We start from the raw sequence: 23,102 nt of genomic DNA, 5'->3' as shown, positions 1-23,102 counted from the left end.
TGTCTGTGAGTGGAATGTCCATAGCGGCAGCGAGGCAAAGGCCTGCCAGGCCCCTCCACCCTGTGTCAGGAGCTCCACCACGGCTGACCTGGGGGGGGCAGGTGGAGGGCTGGGGCAATGGGACCAACCATGGGGGAGCGGGGCATGCTGGAGAAGGAAGGAAGGAGTTGTCTTAGGCTTTGTGCACCCAGATCTGTGCTCTAGACAAGAGGGGAGGGGGGCACGGAAGGTTCTGGAAATCTGCTCTCCCCAGCCTGCACCCAGAGCCAGCCCTGGGCAGGCAGATGCAATAGAAGAGTCCTAGGGACGCCCTCGGGGGAGACCCTCAGACCGTGGCTCCCAGCCCCACCCTGCCCCAGCTGCATCATCACCCCAGCACAAGGTGCCCGTCTGGTTGTGCCCCACCAGCCAGAGGAACGGTCTGCATTTCGGGGGGTGGGAAGCCGTCACGGGCAGCAGCGGCATGTCGGGCCGGGGCGTCCTCATCTGTATGCCTACTCCAGCGAGCGTTCTCATGATGATCCCCAGACAGTCTGTGGATGGCCACCTGTTGGCCTGGAGGCTTTTAGGGAATGGGCAGGAAGAACCCCACTTCCTCCTTGAGAAAGCTCCCAGAAACGTGTGTCTGCAGAGGCCAGAAGCCGAGCGGTCCCTTGTGTGGGGTGGGGGGGGGGGGACGCTGGGAGCCAGCGAGGAGGACCGCCGGCCCTCGCTCCTCCCCGCCCAGGGGCCACGGCGTCGTCCGAGGCCCCCCTTCATGTCTGCTGCCGGGTCCTTCCGGCCGCAGCAGAGGGCACATGTGCTTCCCCAGACACGGCCGTGACCGACCGAGTAGAGCCGTGGCGCCAAGCCTGCGTGACATCTGTTTCCATTGAGTGATGAACTGCCCTGCTCCCCCCACCTCCTCGGTCTGGGGATGAAGTCACCATGGAAAGGTCAGCAGCAGGGCGACACTGAGCAGATCCCAGCTGGGAGCGCAGGCTCAGGCAGGTGGGACGGATCCTGGTGACGGGGACATGCGGCAACATGCCGTCCCCTCCTGCCTCTGCCTTGGACACGCGGCTCTGACTGCCCGCTGCCCCAGCCCGAAGGCCCCAGGGACGTCCAGGCTGTGCGGACAGGACTGTGCTGTTAGGGAGGGGGGCCGGGCGGGCTCACGCGGTGCGCCCCGAGTGTGTTCTCAGGTGGCCCCCGGGGCTGTGCCCCCCAAGGGGGCAGGGAGCACGCGGTGGGGAGGTACAGTGGATGCGGCAGGGTGGGGGTCACAGCAGCTGTCCCCCCACCACTGTCATCCCCCCCCACTGCTGACCTTCAGCCTAGCACTCCTCCCACCCCCAGGGTCTCCCAGGACCCATCCGTTCATCGGTCATTCTGTTGGTGGCCATCTTCCAAGCACTCTTGGGGCCGGCGACACCGAACCCACCGTGGGACAGCCCCCCGGGAGCTGTGGCACCGGCTGGCCGTCTGCCTTCCCCATGCATGTTTTGAGGACAACTTGCTCCCCTGGTGGCTCCCAGGACTTCAGCCCTGGACACTTACACACGGAGTGCCCTGCGGGACAGGTGCCTTTTACGTCTGCACTCCCCCTTCGCTCAGCTAAAAACCAGAGAACCCACTTTCTTAAAAATACACTCCTTTTGAGTAGCAAGAGGTGAGTTTACCCTCCCAGCCCGGGCCAGCTGGATGCAGCCTAGCTCCGTGGCGGGAAGGCCAAACAAACATCCTGATTTTCGCAATCCTGTTATGTTGAGCCTTTTCCAGGTTTTTGTTATAAATGATGCAGTTCTGTACATATGATCTTCTTTTTTTGACTAATTTCTTTAAGAATTCTTACAAATGGACTTACTACAGCCCATGCCATGAACATTCTGTACTTTTTTTTTTTTTTAAGATTTTAATTTATTTGAGAGCTTGAGCACAAGCAGGGGGAGCGGTAGAGGGAGAGGGAGAAGCAGGCTTCCTGCTGAGCAGGGAGCCCAATGCGGGGCTCGATCCCAGGACCGTGGGATCATGACCTGAGCCGAAGGCAGACGCTTAACGACTGAGTCACCCAGGTGCCCTCATTCTGTGGTTCTTGATAGGTTTTGCCCAGTTGCCATTTTATTTTATTTTGTTTTGTTCTGTTTTGTTTTATTTTGGTGCAAAGAGGTGGTCTTATTAAAGCACGGGGACAGGACCCATGCCAGAAAGAGCTGCCCTCCCAGTTGCCCTTTTAAGGAATTGTCCTAATTTATATTACCAGCAGCATATGAAATTATTTATTTCCTCATATGTTCCTGAGTATTGAGTTTGTAGAGATTTTAGTTTTGCAGGTTTAAATGAGATTTCTCTCCTTTAATGTGCCCGCCTTTGGCTGTTAGAAAGGAGAAGCCGTTCTACAGTTGTTTGCATTTTTTTCAAGTGCAAATTATCTGACCATAACTTTTGCTACTTATCTTCCGAGTCATTGGGAGTATTATTAATCTTATTTTACCAACTCCTGAATGTGGTAGAAGTTAGCTATTTGTTGTTTTGTTCCAAATATTTTCTCTTCGCATGTCCCTTGTGTTTACTTTGGTGATGTTTGTTTCCCTCATGTAATATATTAGTTATTCAGTTTACATGTGTGCCCTGACTCACTCCTCAGAGGTCTGTGACTTGGGCACAGTCCTATCTGTTCCAGAAATTCAATTGTCGCAATTTCAAGGGAGTCCTTTGGCCACAACATTATGTTCTGTTTCTATTTAGTTGTTATGTGTTTTGAAATAACATTTCTTGTAGTTTAACATTAAGACATGAATTAAAATTTATTTCCTTCCTACTTCAATGATGCTAACTTAATTTGTTAAATATTATTTCCTACCTCCTCTGTTTGGTTATGCGTAGCTTAATACATAATATGTTCTTGTGTACATTCGGATCATTTCAGTTAATTTTTATTTATGTCTTGGGGCCATACCCTCCCTTCCCATCACCGTGGCTCTATAATATTTTCTACAATTTAGAAGATCTCATGCTCTCTTGGTCTGTTCGTTCTCATTGCACTTCACATTATGTTTTGGTTTCTTTGCTATATTTTCTGCCTGTTTTTCCAGAAGAATGAAGAACCATTCTGCCAAGTTCCATAAGCGGTCACATTGAGATTTTTTTTTTTTTAATTTTATTATGTTAGTCACCATACAGTACATCATTAATTTTTGATGTAGTGATCCACGATCCATTGTTTTCATATAACACCCAGTGCTCCATGCAGTACGTGCCCTCTTTAATACCCCTCACCGGGCTAACCCATCCCCCCACCCCCTCCCCTCTAAAACCCTGTTTGTTTCTCAGAGTCCATAGTCTCTCATGGTTCGTCTCCCCCTCCGATTTCCCTCCCTTCATTTTTCCCTCCCTTCTCCTAATGTCCTCCATGTTATTCCTTATGTTCCACAAGTAAGTGAAACCATATGATAATTGACTTTCTCTGCTTGACTTATTTCACTTAGCATAATCTCCTCCAGTCCCATCCATGTTGATGTAAAAGTTGGGTATTCATCCTTTCTGATGGCTGAGTAATATTCCATTGTATATATGGACCACATCTTCTTTCTCCATTCATCTGTTGAAGGGCATCTCAGCTCTTTCCACAGTTTGGCTATTGCAGACATTGCTGATATGAACATTGGGGTGCATATGGCCCTTCTTTTCACTACATCTGTGTCTTTGGGGTAAATACCCAGGAGTGCAATTGCTGGGTCATAGGGTAGCTCTATTTTTAATTTTTTGAGGCACCTCCACAGTGTTTTCCAAAGTAGCTGTACCAACTTGCATTCCCACCAACAGGGGGGTTCCCCTTTCTCCACAACCTCTCCAACATTTGTTGTTTCTTGCCCTGTCAGTTTTTGCCATTCTAACTGGTGTAAGGTGGTATCTCAGTGTGGTTTTGATTTGGATTTCCCTGATGGCTAATGATGATGAACATTTTTTCATGTGTCTGTTAGCCATTTGTATGTCTTCTTCAGAGAAGTGTCTTTTCATGTCTTCTGCCCACGTTTTGACTTGATTATTTGTTTTTTGGGTGTTGAGTTTGAGAAGTTCTTTATAGATTTTGGATACCAGCCCTTTATCTGTAGTGTCATCTGCAAATATCTTCTCCCATTCTGTGAGTTGCCTCTTTGTTTTGTTGACTGTTTCCTTTGCTGTGCAGAAACTCTTGATGAAGTCCCAAAAGTTCATGTTTGCTTTTGTTTCACTAGCTTTTGGAGATGTATCTTGATAGAAGTTGCTGTGGGCGATGTCGAAGAGGTTACTGCCTATCACATTGAGATTCTAATTGAGGTGGCCAGTCACCAATCAGTCAACGAGAGAAAGCAAGGGCTGCTTCCCACGGCCAGCGTCTCTGGCCGCTGTGTCCTGAGGAGCGGCAGCCAACGGGTTGGCTCATCGGCTGCTACCTTCAGATGCTGTCACTTAGCAATTAGCACAAACCTGTCACCGTGGACCAGGCACAGAGCTCCAGTGGGACTTGCCTCTCAGGAATCCTGCTGATTGCATCACAGTTTAACCTCTGTGGGCCTCTGTCTCCCCCCCCCCCCCCGCCCAGTAAAATGAGTATAAAAGTATTTGCTTCTTTGACATCTCCTGATTTCCCTCAGAAGCTTCCTGGAAGTTTTAGGATTAGGGTCACATTTGTCTGATGGAATATATGTGCTCAGCTGACCATAGGGGTCAAGAGTGGGAAATAATTTACGTGACGTGATAATTACTCATTCCTTGCAAGTGTGAATGAATTCATCACTAAAACCATCAGATCTACATGTGTGGGGGAGGATTTCTTCTTCCATTTTCCCTGTTGATTGATTTGGGCTTTCTGTTTTTTGTTTCACATTTGTATTTCAGCAGTGTTCATTGGGTCTGTATTCTTCACATTCCTCCCTAAAACATAATGACGCATAGCATCCCCTTAAATGTTTCAGATCTTCTATATTCAAAATTTTGTTTAATCTTTGTGTTTTTTTCGTCCTTTGTGTTCTCTGTGTAGGGGTCACCTCGGTCAGCAGAGGGAGATGACAAGGTCCACTTTTTTGGTCATTGTGCTCATTCTTTAGGTCTTTAGAAAACAGGCTAGGTTTTACATAGCAATGTCTTTTTTTTTTTTTTTGTCTTTTTTTTTTTTTTAATTTTTTTTTATTCTTATGTTAATCCCCTTACATTACAACATTAGTTTTAGATGAAGTGTTCCATGATTCATTGTTTGTGCATAACACCCAGTGCTCCATGCAGAATGTGCCCTCCTAAATACCCACCACCAGGCTAACGCATCCTCCCACCCCCCTCCCCTCTAGAACCCTGTTTGTTTTTCAGAGTCCATCGTCTCTCATGGTTCGTCTACCCCTCCGATTTCCCCCGCTTCATTCTTCCCCTCCCGCTACCTTCTTCTTCTTCTTCTTCTTTTTTTTTTTTCTTAACATATATTGCATTATTTGTTTCAGAGGTACAGATCTGAGATTCAACAGTCTTGCACAATTCACAGCGCTTACCAGAGCACATACACTCCCCAGTGTCTATCACCCAGTCACCCCATCCCTCCCACCCCACCCCCCACTCCAGCAACCCTCAGTTTGTTTCCTGCGATTAAGAATTCCTCATATCAGTGAGATCATATGATACATGTCTTTCTCTGTTTGACTTATTTCACTCAACATAATACCCTCCAGTTCCATCCACGTCGTTGCAAATGGCAAGATCTCATTCCTTTTGATGGCTGCATAACATTCCATTGTGTATATATACCACATCTTCTTTATCCATTCATCTGTCGATGGACATCTTGGCTCTTTCCACATAGCAATGTCTTTTAAAAATTTTTTGGCTTTAAATTTCATCATTTGCTTTTCCCTCTTTTTCCCTTTCCGAAAAAAAATATTTGCTTCTTTCACGAGATAGAATTTAGATGCTTATTACATCATCATTTTTTTCTCACCTTTTTTAGAACCTAATAAAGGCACTTAAGGCCGTGAGGTTTCTCCCTCAGGAACTTCTTTGCCACTTTCTGCTGGTTTTGAGATGTCCCTGGCTTCATTGTATCAGACAGTTTTTTCCTTAGGCAAGTACATTTTAATTCTCAAGTGTTGTATTTCTGTTTGGTTCTTAGTCTCTTCTTCTTTTGAGAGAGTGAGAGAACTGAGAGCGAATAGTTCCTGCTTTCGTCTTTTTGTTGAGATTTTCTTTGAGATCTCGCACACGATCACCTTCTGTAAACACACCACCAATCCTTGAAAACGAAGCATGTTCTGCTCATCCTGTTTCATTCCCACGAAAGAGCAATGAACTCTGCTCTGTCGCGCTACTCAGCTCCTTCCCGTGTTCCTGAACTTTCCGTGTGCTTGATAAGGGAGTAGTGGATTCTTCAGTCCTGACCAAACTAGCCTGGTTTCTGTGTCATTTTTCTGGCAGGTGTCTATGCATAGATCTTGCTCTATTTCTATAGCATTTAGATGCCCCGTTATTATGCTGCCGGTATCGACCGTGACGTAAGGTTATGACTCTCAGCACATGTGATAGTTCTTGGCCTCGTGTTAGCATTGAAACACCAGTCTGCAGCCCCTTGAAGTTTACTCACACCTCCTCTTCCTCGTCTCGTGTCTCTTGCAAACAGCATATTGTTGGATTTTATGTTTCCACAGAGAGAGCGATGAGCCTCAGAACCGAGAAAATGACCTCGTGTTTGTCCTTTCTGTTCAGCCTTCAGGTGCTCCGTTTTTTTGTCTTGATTTTTTATCTTGTTACGCTGATTTCTTTTTTTTTCTTCCCATTGTTGAAACGTCATGTCTTTTATCTTTCCGATGAGCTTGGCTGTTGGAAAGCTCTTTTTCACTCAACCAGCCGTGAAATGTGAAACGCAGACGTTCTGATTTCTGTGTTGGTTTTCTGACAGGGTCAGACCACATACCCTGGCCTCCCCTCCATGAAAGAACCAGAGTCTCTGGGTTTTTGGCTTCCTCGAATTTTGCTTTGTGTCTGTCTCTCTTTCTCTCCTCATTGATTTGGGTTAATGTTCTAACACCTGCCTCTTCTTTCCGTCCTCTATTTTGTTTTTATTTTTCACCCTGCGTGGTTCTGACTTTTGTCAGTAATAATGCTTGGTCTGATTGGGCTCGTGGCTACTCATCTTCGCAAATAGGCTGTTAATTCAAGCATGTCTTACTATTTTTAACCCATCGTTCCCTTTCACACGTACCTTTTAAATTCTGATGACTATTCGAAGTAAATCCTAGGAATAAGCCATATGATTAACACGTTCTCAAAAGCGAAAAATTTCTAAGGTGCTTTAAAAAGCTGCCTTTCTACGGGAGTGACAGCGTGGCGGGAAAATACACCCGTGATGAACAGCCTGGGTTTCTGAAGTTGGTGTAGCCGGAGTGCCTTTGTCTCTGAGAAGGCAGGGAGATGGTTTCTTATGTTTTAAGTATCACCTCCAGTGTGGTTGCTTGCAGGTTACTAGAGGCAGGGACTGGGAAAGGACAGTGACGGTGTGGGGCAGGCAGGAGCAGGGCCCAGAGCCCCACGACTGCTCAGGGGCTGCCTTCCAGGAGCCCAAGACAGACCGTCAGGCCCTGGACAGCCAGGACCCCCAGGGACACGGGCTGCCAGGCGGCACCAATGCCTGACTCCCCTCCTCCAGCTTGTCCCAGTGCCGGTAGGGGGATGAGTTCAAGACCCCCTCCAGAAAGCCAGGTGGGCCTGCAGGTCCTTGTGACCTTAATGTCCCCGTGTTCTCATCCTCCTGGGGTGCTGGGGCTGCTTCATGGTGCGCGCTTGTCCCAGGCTGATGTTGAATCACAGAGAAGCAGCTGCCGGTGGCTGGAAGCTTCTCTCCTGCTGTGGGTAGCAGCAGCTTCCCTGCCTGGATGAGCACAAGCTCGCAGGGGGGTAGGACAGAGTGTTGCCAGGCCAGGGGCTGGTGGTAGCTTATCCTACCCTGTCCCGATCATGGTTCTTCCCCGAAAAGTTAGGCGAGGGCACGTGGGTACCATGAAGGAGTTCCGAACCGGGTATTTAAGTGCTAGCCATTGGCCACAGACTCCACAGGGGCTGGGTCTATGCTGTGGCCGGTGGGGACCCAGGGGGCAGGACCTTCACTCCCTCCAGGAGCGACACCTCCTCCCAGCCCTGTGGCTGCTGGGGAGCCCCTCTTTCTCCCTCCGAGTAAGCCCCAGGCCTGGTGGAGGGCCCGCGGGTGAGGGTCTCGGCGCTGGCAGGTCTCAGCGGCCCCATCAAGTCAGGAGGGAGACGAGTGTGCCTTCCTTCCCTCCAGCACACCCCCTCCGGGCCGGTTCCGGGGAGACAGTTGGTGCCGGGCCTCCCGGGGCTTCTGGGCCAGAGGTGGAGGCTCCCCGACAGCTGCGGGGTCCCTGGTGGCCAGCGTGTGCCGTGTGTGCAGGGACCGGGCACCTCGGAGGGGGCTTCTCCGCCTCGCTGTCAGCCGCGGGACCGCTGTGCCCCCCTGCCAGGTGAAAGCACCACGGTGCAGTGCTCAGTCTCCCCGCCAGGCAGGATACCGTGGTGTAGAATGTTCCGTCACCCTGCCCTTCCCCCTCCCTCAGTGTCGCCCTGAGTTCCGAATGCGGTAGGACTGGGGCACTGGGGGCCCAGGTGGCAGGGGCCACTTGGACGAGGCCGCGAGCGGGTGGAACGTGGGGGGAGGGGAGCCGGGGCAGGCGCCGCTGCGGGGGAGGCTGGAGTGGGGTCCCTGCGGAAGGTGGCATCACAGAGACAAAGGGTCTCCGGGGCGGGACGGGCCGAGAGCAGTGAGACCAGGGTGGGCTGGAGGGAAAAGCCCTTCCCTCCCATGGCCCGCGTGCCTTCACGAGGATAATGTCCGGGGTGTCGGTGTCCAAATATAGCGCCCGGCTGTCCTCCTAATCCTTTGACTCAGACCCATGCACACCCAGGTCCCAGCGAGCGTGGGAGCGTCAGCTTCACCTTCCTAGACCCGGTGTCTGCACAGGGTCCCTGACCTCCCCCGGGGTTACAGCGAGGACAAGGTGGGGGGTCACGCCGACGCCTGGGCCTCAGCGCGCACAGCTCGGTGGTCAGCCACACGCCCCTGGGTTCTCAGACGCCTGCTGAACTTTACAACTGCAGATTCATGTCCCTGAGCTCCGGAGCCCGGGAGCCTGCGTCTTGCCCCAGCCTGTTCTCAGAAGAGGCATTGTGCCCCCGCCCGCCCGGTAGGCCCTCTCCGCGGGGGGCCTGGTTCGGCAGCACCCCGGGCACTGTGTCTGCTGCCAAAGCAGGGCTGCACACGGAGCCAGGGACGGATTTAGAAACTTCTCCTCCCTCCCAGCATGAGCAGAGGCACCAGAAGCAGCTCGGCCCAGAGCCACGGGACAGGAGCCGTGGAGGGAGGCTGAGGAGGCCAGGCCCCAGCTGGGTGCCTCCTCCCCACGAGGGGCTTCTGGGGGCAAGCAGGGGAGGCAGCTGCCTGCGTGGAGGAGCCAGAGAGACTTGGCTCAGCCCCCTGGGCCACCCCCTTCACTGCCACCCGGGGTCACCCACATGGCCTGCAGTTTACTTGTCTGTAAGGAGAGGGTAGGAACGCTGGCTCCTAAAGCTGCTGCAGGCAGTAACCTGCCTATGGGAATATGTCCTAGTATCTCCGGGCCTGTGGAGGGCGGAGAGCCAGGCCATCAGCAGTCCTGGCTGGGGACTGTTGCCCTCAGCTGTGGGGGGGCATGTTGTTGTCCACCCCAACCTAAGTGGGTCTCCGTTCTGCATGCCACAGCTCCCTGCGTGGTTCCCATGTGGCCTCCTTAGTTGCCGGGTGTCCATCGCCCGGGGGACCAAGACCAGGCCTGGCCTGACCCCAGGCCCCAGCAGCATGTGCTCCCAGCAAGAACCCACAGCCCCTGGTGCACAGGCTGACCAGCCCCACCACAGCAGGGCAGCTGGAGAGGTGCACCCACCTCCCTCTGTGTCTCTGTCGCCTCAGGTCCCCAGAGCCTGATCTCCCAACACAGGACCCTGCGGTCCCCCCGCCTCCTCTAGGCCCGCCGCTCCTACGCCCGCGGGAGCATTTCTCTGCAGGCTGTGCCCCGTCGAGGAAGCCGGGAGGCTGCTGAGGAGCTAGTGCTCTGTTTGCAGAGCCCGGAGAGGAAGGTGTTCAAGCCACACTGTGGCCCGACTGGTGCCAAGCTCAGGAAACCAGGGCTGGGCCTAGAGCTGCCTCGTGTGGCAGCAGAGTTCTGTGTTGTCCACCAAACTCTGTTTAAATCTTCCAGAAACACAGGAAAACACTGGGGTCCCCTCAATGGATAGCAGGCGCCTTGACTGGCGCTTCCCCCATGGGTTTGGGGGTGTGGAGGCCTCCGTGTACATTGGCTCCCTGGTCTCCAGCTCAGCCCTGGGATGGTCTTCCCAGATGGAGGTTGCACACCAAGTCTCTAGCCCAAGGACACACCGCAGCTTGGCAGGTTGTACCCTTCACAGGGCAGCTGGCCAAGGTGGAGGCTGAAGCCACAAACCCTGCCTGGAGGAAGGGGCACTCTTCCCCTTTCCACACATGGCCCCATGCACGGCATGACCCCCACACGTTGCTTCCCCGACCAGCTTGGATGCAGAGCTGAACAGTCTTCCCAGGGAGTCCCCCCCGTTCCCCCAAAGTCCGTTCCAGGTTCCAGGCCCGAGGGTGGGCTCTGGGACTGGCACAGAGCACACAGGTCTGCATGTATGGACTGTGGGTCTGTGCGTTTGAGACATGTGTCTGGGGGGCTTGGGCCCACCTGCAGACCCCGTATCCAGGCAGGGAGCCCCAGAGGTTTCTGGAGCTCCTCTGTCCAGCCCAGGCTGGAGGGGGCAGTGCTCCCCACCACCTCTCCCTCCTGGCCCAGGCTTGGGAAACAAGGGCTCCAGGCGGTGCCCTCGGGGGACCCCAGAGTCGCAGGCATGTCAGACTTGTGCGCTGAGCCCCGCTGTGCCCCCACACGGGCCAGGCTTCCACGGGGAACTGAGGCAAGCCGCCCTGCCCCTCCCAACGTCCCGGTCCGGTGGGGAGACAGAGAGCAAATGGATGAAGAGGATGGGGTGGGAGATGGGGGAGGGGCGCCCCGGGGCCCAGAGGACCCAGCCAGGGCGTGTGTCCAAAAGCGCCAGGCCCGAGTCCTGACTCAGAGGAAATAGGAGGAGTGCACGGGCAGGGGGCTGGGGGCGTTTCGAGAGGAGACCGGGGTGGAAGAAGCCGCTTTTCTGCAGAAGAGCAACTGTGCAATCCTTTCAGGCCTGGGGGGTCACGGAGCAGGTCGTGCGTGCGTGGGTCTTGAGAAGTGGGCAGAAACCAGAACGTGGGAGAGGGGCCAGGTTCAGGCTCCCAAGGCTGAGTGTCTGCCGCACGCACGCCGTTAGGAGGGGGGTGTGGGGGTCACTTCTGGGGCGGTGCCCTCAGGGCCTTGTCTGTGCCCGGGGGGGCAGCGTCTTCCGGGGCCAACGCCCGGGGACTGAAGCGGAGTGACCCAGGCCCGCTGTCTTGCGTTTCTCCCTTGTGGAATGTCTCCGGGGGTGGGAGCGCCAGGCGGGCTGCCGGCCAGGAGACGAGAAGCCGGAGGCCCCGCGGGGTGGGAAGGGGGGCCCTGGCCCGAGGAGGCCTCAGAGGGCAGTCCAGCTCTTCCCTGAGCCCCTTCTGCTATCTGTCAGCTGACGCATGTCCTGGACGGGCTGCAGGTGGTCCTGAGGAACTGTTGCTCCTAGCCCGCAGAGACACCACCAGCCGCTTTCCATTGGCCTTCCTCTTCTTCCCTGGAACCTCCCAGGGCTGTCTGTTCTCTGTTCTCTTCACATTCTTCATTTTCTGAGGAAATAGCACTTGTCCGCCTCCCTCGGCAAGGCCCCGGGCGTCAGGGAGGTGCGGCTGACCAGGGAGCTGGTTCCAGAGACGTGCCGTGGAAGTGACCTCCTCCATCCAGCGGGGTTTCGTAGGAAGCCTGTCGAGTTGTTCGGTCCTGTGTGGGCCAGCGTGTTGGTGGGAACCTGGGGTCTGTGCACATGAACGCCGCAAGCCTAGGGCCAGGCCGGAGCCGCCCGTTCCCTGGGCTCCCTGGGGACACAGGTTGGCCAAGATGTCTGGGGTCCCTGTTCTACAGCATAAGGAGATAAACGGTCGGAGGAACCTTGGAGAAATGCATCCTAAAGTTCGCGTGTGCACGCAGTGGTCACACGAACGCCAAAGCCCTCTTGTCTGAGCCCGCCGACGGCCAGCCCCGGGGCCGCAGAGATGCACGGGGGCTCCTTCGCCTCGGGCTCGGCCCCCTTGCCCGCATGATGGGGCCGGGGTTCGGGAGGGCGCGACGGTATGCTCCCCAGCTGCGGCTCCGGCTGCAGACCCCAGGGGTGCGGAGTGAGTTGATGAGCCGCCCGGCGTGCTCACTCGAGGCCTGACGCAGGCCGGGCCGCTGCGTGGCTCTCTGACACTGGGGGACGTAGCCCCCGTGGTGGCCAGCCCCTCCCTGCTTTGGAAAGGCTCCGCGTGACGACCGAGTGGGGGGTGGGAGCCCCGACACGGAAGACGGAAGCCACAAGGGAGAAGACAGACCTGGCCACTTGAAGGTGAAGTCAGGCGATCCCGGCCTGTCATGAAACCGCCCCCGGCTCCCAGTAATGAATGGGATGTGTGCCCTCGGTTTGGGCGAGATTTTTGTCACATTAAGAAAAGACCCTCTTTGTGGTTTTACAGGGTTGTTTCTTCTTAATCAGAAATGAATGTTGAATTTTATCAAGTGCCTTCTCAGCTTGTACTGAAATGGCCATATAACCTTTCCCTTTGACAGGTTGGAGTGTGATTTTATAGTTAGTTTGAAGCATTTCTGAAAAAACCTTGCTTTAGGGTGTTCTGTGCGACTGGCTTACATCAGCTAGCACCCGCTGTGGTACTTTTGTGTCTGTTCAATCAGTGAGTGGAGACATCCGTGGCTCCAGGGCACATGGACATGCCATCTTGAGAGGGTTGGGATCAGGGTTTTTTTAAACTCTTTAAAAGACCTGGGGAGCTCCACAGCTGCCCCTATGATCTTAAGAATGTGAAAGAACTGCCTGAGTCTGGCACCTTTTGTGAAAGTAATTCTCAGAGCACCTGGGTGGCTCAGTCAGTTAAGCATCTGCCTTCGGCTCAGCTCATGATCCCAGGGTCCTGGGATCAAGCTCCGCATCGGGCTCCCTGCTCTGCGGGGAGCCTGCTTCTCTCTCTCCCACTCCCCCCACTTGTGTTCCCTCTCTGGCTGTCTTTCTCTCTGTCAAATAAATAAAACCTTTTAAAAAAAAAAAGATGTGGTATATATATACAATGGAATATTACTCAGCCATTAAAAAGAGTGAAATCTTGCCATTTGCAAGGACGTGGATGGAACTAGAGGGTATTATGCTGAGCAAAATAAGTCAATCAGAGAAAGACAATTATTATATGATCTCACTGATACGTGGAATTTGAGAAACAAGACAGAGGATCATAGGGGAAGGGAGGGAAAAATGAAACAAGACGAAACCAGAGAGGGAGACAAACCATAAGACACAATCTCAGGAAACAAACTGAGGGTTGCTGGAGTGGAGGGGGGTGGGAGGGATGGGGTGGCTGGGTGATAGACATTGGGGAGGGTATGTGCTATGGTGAGCGCTGTGAATTGTGTAAGACTGATGAATCACAGACCTGTACCCCTGAAACAAATAATACATTATATGTTAATTTTAAAAATCACTAAATATTAGTTTTTAACAATTATTAGTGCATTTAAATGATTTGCCCTTTGGAAAGATTTATTTTGTTGTTCTCTTTTAAAAATGTCTTGATTTGGAGACTTACATCATGTATTTTCATATGTTTTTGTTTAATAATAAGATGGTTTACGACAGCGGATTTTTCTCAGGATTCATTTTGGGCGCCATCCCCCTAACTTTTACGAGTAGTGTTGGCATTGTGTTCTTAATAGCGTGTAAGCAAATTGTCAAGTTCTCGCTGGACCTCAAGAGTATATGAGTGCTCTTGAATTTCTGGAGATTTGATATTTTTTTAAATTTATCCTTTTCTTACTAATCTCTACTTTTTAATATTGTAGTCAAAGACTACTGATGTACAATTTTCACTGTGGAAATCTGTCATTTTTCTTTGCTGCCTAAATAGAATCTGTGGCCTTTGAAAAGTTGTTGATTCTCTGTAGACCAGACACGTCATATGCAGTCCCTGAATGCGGTTTATTCACTTTATGCTAGTTTTAATCTGCTCACCCCTGAAAGGGGGTTAAAGTCTCCGACATGAAGGCATGGTTGACTCCGTCTCATGCTTCCCACATCTGTAGGCTGTCTGTACACTGGGGAGCTCTCAAAACACACTCCCAGTGTGAATGTCCCCTTTGGCGCACTTCGGTCGCCCGGGGCTGTATCCTGCTGCCGAGACCGCCCCTCCTGTGGGCCCTCCTGTCCCCACCTTCTCTCTTCCTTCAGCTTTGGTTCCCCTTTGCCTTTGAGGTGACCCCAGTGAACAGGATACGTGGGATTTTGTTTTCTTCTCACACTGTTCCTGCCCTCAGGTGTTTGCAGGCTAGTTGTTGAGACCAACAGCGAGCAAAACATCACGTGAATTAAAGTACAAAGTAAGACATCTATGAAGGAAACCCCACTTTACCAGGAGGCCAAAGGGCCTTTTTGAGGAAGTGACATTTGAGGGATGAGCAGAGGTTGGCCTTGTGAAGATGGGTTTAAGAGCCTTCTAGTTAGAAAGAGCAGCATGTGCAAAGGTCCTGAGGCAGGAACATCAGCCAGCGTAACTAGCATGTAGCCAGTGAGAAGGAGAGGACATGGTTGAGGGTGGGAGCCACATGAGGGGCTTTTGAATTCAGCACAGGGGAGCATTGAAGGTATGAAGCAAGGTGCTAAGATGGACAGCAGGCTGGGGGTCAGGGGAGGGCAGGGGTGGATAGTGGACTAGGCACAGGGGTGCAGAGGAGAGGAAAGCAGGGAGGGGTTTGATGGCCACCCCTGACTAAGCTGGGTGGGGTAAAGGAGAAGGGGTACAGAGAGGCCAAGACCCCTGGGCCAAATTTAGTGCAGAGAAGTGGAAGCTGGTATTAGCAATGTGGGTCGTAATAACCCACCAAGACAAATCACTTCTGCCTACTCCTGGGCACAGTGACTGGGCCACAGGAGGGGAGGGGCCACCTCTGGAGGAGGTGAGAAGTCCATGACAACTCAGGGGCTGGACAAGGTTTCCCAGGTGGTGGGAGACGGGGCTGAGGCAGGGATAACCTGGAAGTCAGGTGTGTTGACAGCTGGATGTGGGCAGAACCAAGCCTCACAAGGCATTGGGGGGGGGGGAAGGTCACAGCTGGCCCGGGAGGCAAGGAGCCTGTGGACGCCCCTCCCTGGACGGGGGAGAGAGCAAGGACAGGGGAGCCTCTGGGCAGGGACAGGTCAGGCTGCTGCTGGAGGGGAGAGGCTCAGCAGCCCAGACGGAGGTCCTGGGCCCGACTGCAGGGGAGGAGGAGCATCCCCAGGGGAGGAGACCAGAGAGAGGAGGTGCCCCCGAAGGGCGCCACCTGGTGGCCTCGCCCTTCCTGAAAGGCTGCGGCGGGAGCTGGCCGGTGGAGGCCTCTGATGGGGCTGGGAGCCCGCAGGAGAGGGTGCAAAGGGGAGGCTTTTAGAAGCAGTTTCTTTCACCACTGTCCAGCTGTTGGCTGTTTTTTAAAATCACAGATTTGCAGTGAACATCTCTTCACATTACTTTTGTCTGCATTTTATGTTATTGTTTTAGGATAATTCCTAAACAGATTCACTGGGTCAAAGGGTATCCCCAGGAGTGAGGTCACTGACGCATACTGCCAAAGTGCTTTTCAGAAAAATTTTATCAACTTACCTGTTAGTGACGGCACAAGGGCCTGCCTCATTTCACTACAGCTTCGCTGGTGCTGAGCATTCTTATTTTTAAATCTGGATGTTCGCTTCTTTTTTTCTTAATAGTGAGGTCAAACTCCTTCTCAGAAGCGTATTGTTTGGATTTCCAGAAGAGCTGCCTAACCAAAAGCGTCACGGGTATCTGGCTCTGCGTCTCGCACCCACCCACACGCCTCTCCAGCTGTCCGAAAGCCTCCCCCCGTGTCATCTGGCGTTCTGACAGGCTCCCCAGGCCAGCCTCGGGCTGCCCGGCCGCCACCTCCCCTCCCCGCGGGGGGTGTGCAGAGCAGTGGGAAGCCACGCGTGATGCGTGATCCCGGACAGGTGGAGGCAGGCAGATGAACTAGACCTAAGTCCAAAAGTGCTTCCTCCTCAGATTTTGGAGGCTTAGACACATGTTGTTGCCTGGTCAACTTTTGCTCAAGTTGGTGGAACAAGAAGCGTACACTTCATGAGCCACATGCCAGTTGTCTGGGAGGAAGCGATGAAGTAACATCCACTTACTGGGCACCTGCTGTATGGTGGGCCCTTGACTTCATTTAACTTGGTCCGCCCCATAACCCTGCCAGGTGGTCTCCTAATTGGAATATAAGGAGGCCAGGGCTCACTCCGACAGGGGACATGAGATCCCCAGGATCACTCACGATAAGCCATGGAGCTGGGATTTGAATCCAAGTCTGTGGGGTGTCAGGCCCTAGCCTGGGATAACCCACATCAGGGTCGGTCAGGGCTAGTTGGGGGACACCACCAACCACAGGTGTCCCCAGAGCAGACCACTTGCCTGGGGCATCCGTGGGCATCGGCCTTCTTGTCAAACAAGTAAACACCCATGAGTCATGGCGCCCTTGACTTGGGACCCAAACATATTGGAAACTCCCACCATAGTGTTCAGGAACATGCCAAGCAAAGTTTGATTACAGGCCCAGAATAGAATGTCTCAGCCAAAAAAAAAAAAAAGATAATTGTTCAGTTACGTGAGAACTGAAAATAGAGGGTTAAGTTAGGCAAAAATATTTTTCATTATTATTTTGGGCCCTTCAGTCAGTACTATGTTCTTCTGAAGAGAAGAATGTCTGTGCCCTGAGGGGAATTCTCTTATCACACCATTGCTGACAGGGCTCAAAATATTTATTGAAAGTTTCAGCTGACACTTCTGTATAAATAAACAGGATGTGGACGGCTGACTGCATGTTAGAGATATTTTTAGACGGGGGTGGCTTTGCAGACGGGAGGGATAACATTTCAAGGAGAAAGTGCCTGATCCCAGAATAGCCCACCAGAGGCTCACCCTCCACGTGGCCTCAGTGCGGGGTCTGTGGAGTCTCATCTCCTGGGTCGGGGGCTCTTCCCTGTCCTGGCTGGCCAGCCTAGAGATGGCGACACCTCTTTCTAGGGACATCCCAGCCCCACTCCTCAGGCGCTGAGGATGGGGGACAATGTTTAGGATGGACTGTCTGTCACTGGTCCTGCTGACTGGTTTGGTCTGGTGGGCCTGAGGCAGAAGACAGTCATTCAAACCAGTGCTTACAACATGTAAGCCTGTGGCTCATCGACTTTGGGTTTTAACAGTACGTGACACATTCAGCTTTTACCCGGGCCAGGCACTTGGTAAGTGCGAGTTCATCTGTTCTCAGTGAGCCCCAGCCTGTCATGAATTCCTGCCACTCTTTGCACTGGTGTTCTTACTTGAAACGCGAGTCCTTGCTCCGTTAGGAAGACCGCACACCCCGGTCCCCCTGCACTTCGGCTGCTGTCGCCTCGGCCTGCCCTCTCCCTCCTGGGGCCTCCCGTACCCTGCCCTCGCATGGGGACTGAGGGGGGCCCACGGTCCCTGTGCACTCACGGCAGTGACCCAGAGAGCAGCCAGGACAGGGAAAACAGTGGCGGAGTGGTTTGGAGGCTGACGGGAGCTGCGGTGGAGGGGGGCTAGGGTGCAGGAGACAGCCCAGCCTTTTCCATGCAGCCTTTTCAGGCCTCCTTGGGTAGCTCCTCAATGTTGATCTGTAGTCTCTGCTCCATTTACTCACTTTCTAGATCAAAAATCAGAAAGACCAGAAAAGTATTCTTTAAAGATCCTCCTTTTTACTGTTTATGGAGCTCTCCATGTGTTACGTTCCTCTGACTGAAAAACTCGAGCATTTCTTATAGCCCAGATCTGCCGACAATGAATTCTCTCAGCTTCTTTTCTTCTGGAAGAGTCTTTAGTTCAACTTGGTGTGTGAGAGCTATGTTTGCTGGGTGTGGGGTTCTGGGCAGATGGGGGTGTGTTCCCACCACCACTACCAATACTTTGTCACTCCGTTGTCCCCTGGCCTGCACAGCCTCTGGTCAGAATTCTGCTGACATCTTGTCATCGCTCCTCTGTAGGTGTTTTTCTTCTCAACAGACTCTAGGATTTTTTCTCTTGGATTTTTTTCTTTATCTTTGGTTTTCAGCTGCTCGTTTGAACTTGATGGGTCTGTGTGGCTGTTTATCGGCTGTTGCTGTCGCTTTGGTTTTTGCCCTGCTTAGGGTTCTCTGACTTCTTGGATTTGCAATCTGATATCTCACTATTTTTGGAAATTTTTCAGCCATTTGTCCCTTTACATACTTTTTCCACCCCGTTTCTTCTCCTCCTTCTGGGACTCAGATTACAAGTTGGAGTTGATATCATTGGCTGTGTTATTAATTCACCACAAGGGTGCTCTGTTTTTTCTCTTTGTGTTTCCGTTTGGGTAATTTCTACTGACCTACCTTCAGGTTCACTAATTCATTCCTCAGATGTCAGGTCTGCTGATGAGCCCATCAAGGGAATTCTCTCTGATACTGTGTTTGTTTGTTCTCTAGCATTTTTCTCTGGCTTTCTTACAGCTTGCATCTCTGCGGAAATTCTCTGTGTCTATTGTCTGCCTTCCCCACTAGACCCCTTTATCATATTCATCTTTTGGAGGTCCCTGCGTGGTAGTTACAACATCTGGGTCATCTCAAAGTCTGATTCTGTTGATTGATGTTTCTCTTGACAAGGGGTTGCTTGGTTTCTGTTGCTTTTGAATGAAAAGTTCATGATTCTCTATTGAATACTGAATATTCGTGTATAGGACAGCAGAGACTGAGGTAACCAGTGTTTCTATCTGGAAATGGGTGAGCCTCTTCTGCCAGGCTGTTCAGGTGAGGTCTGAGTCAATCTTGTCAGGAATTGGGCTGGGCTTGGGGTTTGTGGTTGCACGGTTACTTTCAGAGCACCACAGGCCTCCGTACCTCTAGCAACAGGCTCCCATTGCCTTGTGCTCAGAGTTGGGGCTGGTGAAGTGTCCTCAGTGCAGTGTCCCATCCTGCATGCCTGGGCCACACAGTGGGCCTCTCCCCACCTTGTCTGGGCGGCAGATGGCTACTACTTGTTATTGTGCTATTCCTGTTATTCTGTGCCCATAGAATAGACAGACCCATGCCTTCGAGCCCCTTCCCGCGGTGGCCAGACCCTGCCCTGTATCTGTGGGGTCTTGGCTGGGAGATTCCTGCCCCTCTCCTAGTGGCAGGAGACCTCTGTTTGGTATCATGCAGGATCCTAGGCCCAGGATGGGTTCCTGCTGCTCTCCCAAGGGAAAAGAGTCTTTTCCCCATCCTTCCGTCAGCCACAGTGCATCTTTCTTGTGCCCTGGGGCTGACAGGCTGTACCATCCCTCCCTCAGCAGCTTCAGGCTTTCGCTTCCCAGAAGAGAAGGGCCTGGGAGTGTTGGAAGGGCTATGGGTCTGTTCGCCACAATCCACTGCTCTTCCTCCAGGGGTCTAAGGCTGTCAATTCTTACGTGAGAAGTATTCAGGAAATGTGGAGTGTTTGTGCCTGGCCCCACGTGGCAGCCGGTCTCCTGCCTGCCCCTAATCTTTCTCACGAACAAGAGCCTCATGGGAAGAAGCGGTGAGTCACAAAACCGCCAGTGTGTCTGGGGCCCCAGAAATTCCAAACTGACCTTCCAGCCCACAGTTGGCCTTTGGCAGTTTGTTACAAGTGGGTTTCTCCTCATGTCTGGTGTGGCGGCTGTGGCTCGTTCCCATGCTCTGCCCCAAGTGGGACAGTCCCCGCATTGCTCGGCCTTGAAAGAAGTCACTTCACTGCTTTGCAGTCTCTGCTCTCTGATGGATTCCAGAAAACATATTGTTTTTTCGTTTCTTTGGCCTTTTTTTTTTTTGGCTATCATTCAGGTAAGAGCAACATTCTTTGCAGCTTTCTACCTGATAAGCAGAAGCAGAAGTGACTCACCTTCTGGAAACTACGTCTTCATTTCCCCCAATGTTGAATCTTCATGTATTAAAAAGTAATTTACTCAAAGCATTAAACGTAGAGCCACCATATCTGGTGTTCTGGGTGCACCACTTCTGGGTGTACACCCAAAAGAATTGAAAGCAGGGTCTTCAAGAGACGTTTGCCCACCCATGTCCGCACCAGCTGTGTTCATCACAGTCATAAACGTGGAAGCAACCCAGGTGTCCATTGACAATGGATAAACAAAATCATTCAGAATATGATTCAGCCTTGAAAAGGAAGGAGATTCTGACACCTGCTACAACGTGGATGAACCTTGAGGACATGATGCTGAGTGAAATAAGCCAGTCACAAAAAGACAAATACTCTATGATTCCACTTACCCGACGTCCCTCGAGCGGTCACACTCAGAGACAAAAAGTCGAATGGTGGGTGGGGAAGGGGGAATGGGAAGTCAGAGTTTCGTGGGGACAGAGTTTCTGTTTGGGAAGGTGAGAAAGTTCTGGAGACGGACGGTGCTGACGGCTGCACGACAGCATGAGTGCATTTACTGCCACCGAACTGTGCACTTACAAATGGCTAAAATAGTAAAATAAAATTGTGCTATTTAAACTTTACCACAATAAGAAAAAAAGGAAGAAGAAAACAATTGACTGGTATCTGCCATGGGCCGAGAGCTCTTCTGGGCCCTGGGACTACAGAGGTGAACAAAACAGACCCTGTCCTCATGGCACTTATACCCGATAAATAAAACAAATATGTCCCTCCATACAATGAGGAGTGACAAGCGCTGTGGGAAACACCAGTGAGAGTGGGCAGATGGGGGCTGGGCGATAAGGCCCCACAGGGAGCCCTGCCTTCCAGGCCAAGGGGCATCCGTGGGGTGAGGCTGGAGAGGCTGCGATTGGTGCACCGATGGCTTGTTGACCCAGGCCGCTGTCTGAGCGCGCTTGACTGGCCTGCCCTGCCCTTTAGGCTGCCCTTGCATGTGGCACCCCAGTCCCTGGAACCCTGGAGGCAGGGAGGGACGGCCCTAAGCCCCAGCTCACCTTCCAGGGTCTGGGCACATGCAGGACATCTGGGGAGCCCCCACGACACCATCTGGGGTCTCCCTCTTCTAGAGCCAGGGCCGCTGCCACTGGGCCTGGACTTCTGGGGGTGCTGGCCACGGTGGGGGACGGGCCGAAGAGCCCCCGGCTGGGTCCTCCCGTGGCCCTCGGCCCCCTCGGGGGCTGATGAGCTGCTTTTCCATCTGCAGGAGCTACGGAGAGCTCACAGACTGCACCAGGCAAGTGGCGGACCAGCTGGACTGCTTCTGGCCAAACGCGGCTGTGGACCAGTTCTTTGTGGCCATCCACCGGCACTACTTCAAAAACTGCCCTGCGTCCGGCAGGGCCGTGCGGGACCCGCCCCGAAGCATCCTCTGTCCCTTCATCGTGGTGCCCATCCTGGTGACCCTGCTGGTGACGGCGCTGGTGGTCTGGAGGAGCAAGCGCCCGGAGGGCATCGTGTAGGCGCGCGGCCCCGGGGGCAGGCGGGGCAGGCAGGGAGCCCCGGCCTGGCCTGGGGAGAGCTTCCGGGGCCCAGACGGCAGCACAGGCCCCCAGTCCCCCTCCTCTCCCCAGGAAGAGCTATCGGGATTTCGGGGTGGTTGCGGTACACGCGTTAACCTGAAAGGCCAGAGGTCGAAGCCACCGGGGTGGGGGTCCCAGGGGCTGGGGTGGGGGCAGGAGCGCAACCGTCGCTATTCCCGGGGAGGGTCCCAAGCTCTGTCTCCTAATGTCCCAGCCTCAAGCCAGACTCTGGATAAGTAGTTCGTGGTGATTAAAAGGATGTCCTCAGGGGCGTCTGGGGGGCTCAGTTGGTTAAGCGTCTGCCTTTGGCTCAGGCCATGATCCCAGGGCCCTGGGATCGAGTCCCACGTCGGGCTCCCTGCTCGGTGGGAAGCCTGCTTCTCCCTCTCCCTCTGCCTGCCTGCCTGCCTGCCTGTCTGCCTACCTGAGATCTCTCTCTGTCAAATAAATAAATAAAATCTTTAAAAAAAAAAAAAAGGATGTCCTCAAATGTGGGCAGCGTCATTACTTCTGGGGATGGATCACTGAGGGAAGAAGGGTGGAGAAACGCTAGCCCCTTCAGATTCCATCTGCCTCTGTGAGAAGGGGCCGTGCCAGGGCCCTGCGGTGGGGATGGTGGGCAGCCGAGGCGCTGCGTGCCCCGGAGAGGCCCCCGTGGGGCTCTGACGGCCCCACACGCCCTCACCCTCACCACAGGAGCTGGAACCACTGGCCCGAGGACTGTGGTGCCCAGACAGGGTGAGGCCCGTCTTCAGAGATACCTCACCAGCCCTCAGGTCCAGCTCCCCACCTCCATCCTGTCCCCGAGGGCTTTGCCGGCGGTTTCCAGGCTGTTGCTTTCCCATTCACAGTTCTTCCCAAACCCTGCTTACAGCCACCTTCCAGAAGGTTCTGAATCCCCGAGAGGAGCTTCCATGCTGTTCCTCCCCGATGTCTTCTGAGCTCAGACCTCTCCTCTGAGGTCCCTGTGGCCCCCAGCCTGCCCGACCCTCCAGGGCCCAGGACCTGCCCCTTCTCAGGATGACTAATGGGACGGCATGCCTGCACCCTCAGCCTCGGCCTCTCCCTCGGCCCCACAGGCCAGCCCACCCAAACACAGGGGCCCAACACCATTGCCTCCTGGAATGTTCAGCATTCGCGTACCACAACCACGTGGGGTCACCCACCACCCCACTCAGCTGCGCAGACCAAGACCCCAGCCGGAGACCCCCCAGCCTCTTCCTGGGCACCTGCTGTCCCATCACGGGCAGGCCCCTTGTGTGCAAATGGTTTCCCTGACGGAGATTCTCAAGCTTCTGCGCTGAACCATGGGCACCCGGCATGGTGGCGCCTTCTAGGAAAGGAGCTCAGGTGGTCTTAACGGCAGGATAGTTGCCTCAAGGACCAACAGGGACCCC

General features: G+C 53.4%; 1 protein-coding gene across 5 annotated transcripts in view; it reads left to right on the top strand.

Moving 5' to 3' along the window:
• The window catches only part of RAMP1 (receptor activity modifying protein 1), a 61,904-nt gene extending 39,852 nt beyond the window's left edge, over positions 1-22,052 (top strand). For 3 of the 5 annotated variants that reach the window (XM_035006788.1, XM_035006789.1, XM_035006787.1), the window contains exon 3: positions 21,390-22,052. In XM_035006788.1, coding sequence (XP_034862679.1) covers positions 21,390-21,645 — 256 coding nt within the window. In that variant the 3' untranslated portion in view covers positions 21,646-22,052. Of the gene's footprint in view, positions 1-658; positions 1,652-21,389 lie in introns of those variants that run through there. The other 2 variants (XM_035006786.1, XM_035006785.1) reach the window with 2 other exon arrangements.
• Positions 22,053-23,102: the final 1,050 nt, after the last annotated feature.

Source organism: Mirounga leonina, unplaced genomic scaffold (genome assembly GCF_011800145.1).
Source record: "Mirounga leonina isolate KUSES-001 unplaced genomic scaffold, KU_Mleo_1.0 Mir_151, whole genome shotgun sequence".
Classification (NCBI taxonomy): Eukaryota; Metazoa; Chordata; class Mammalia; order Carnivora; family Phocidae; genus Mirounga; species Mirounga leonina.
This window is presented reverse-complemented; position numbering and strand designations above follow the sequence as displayed.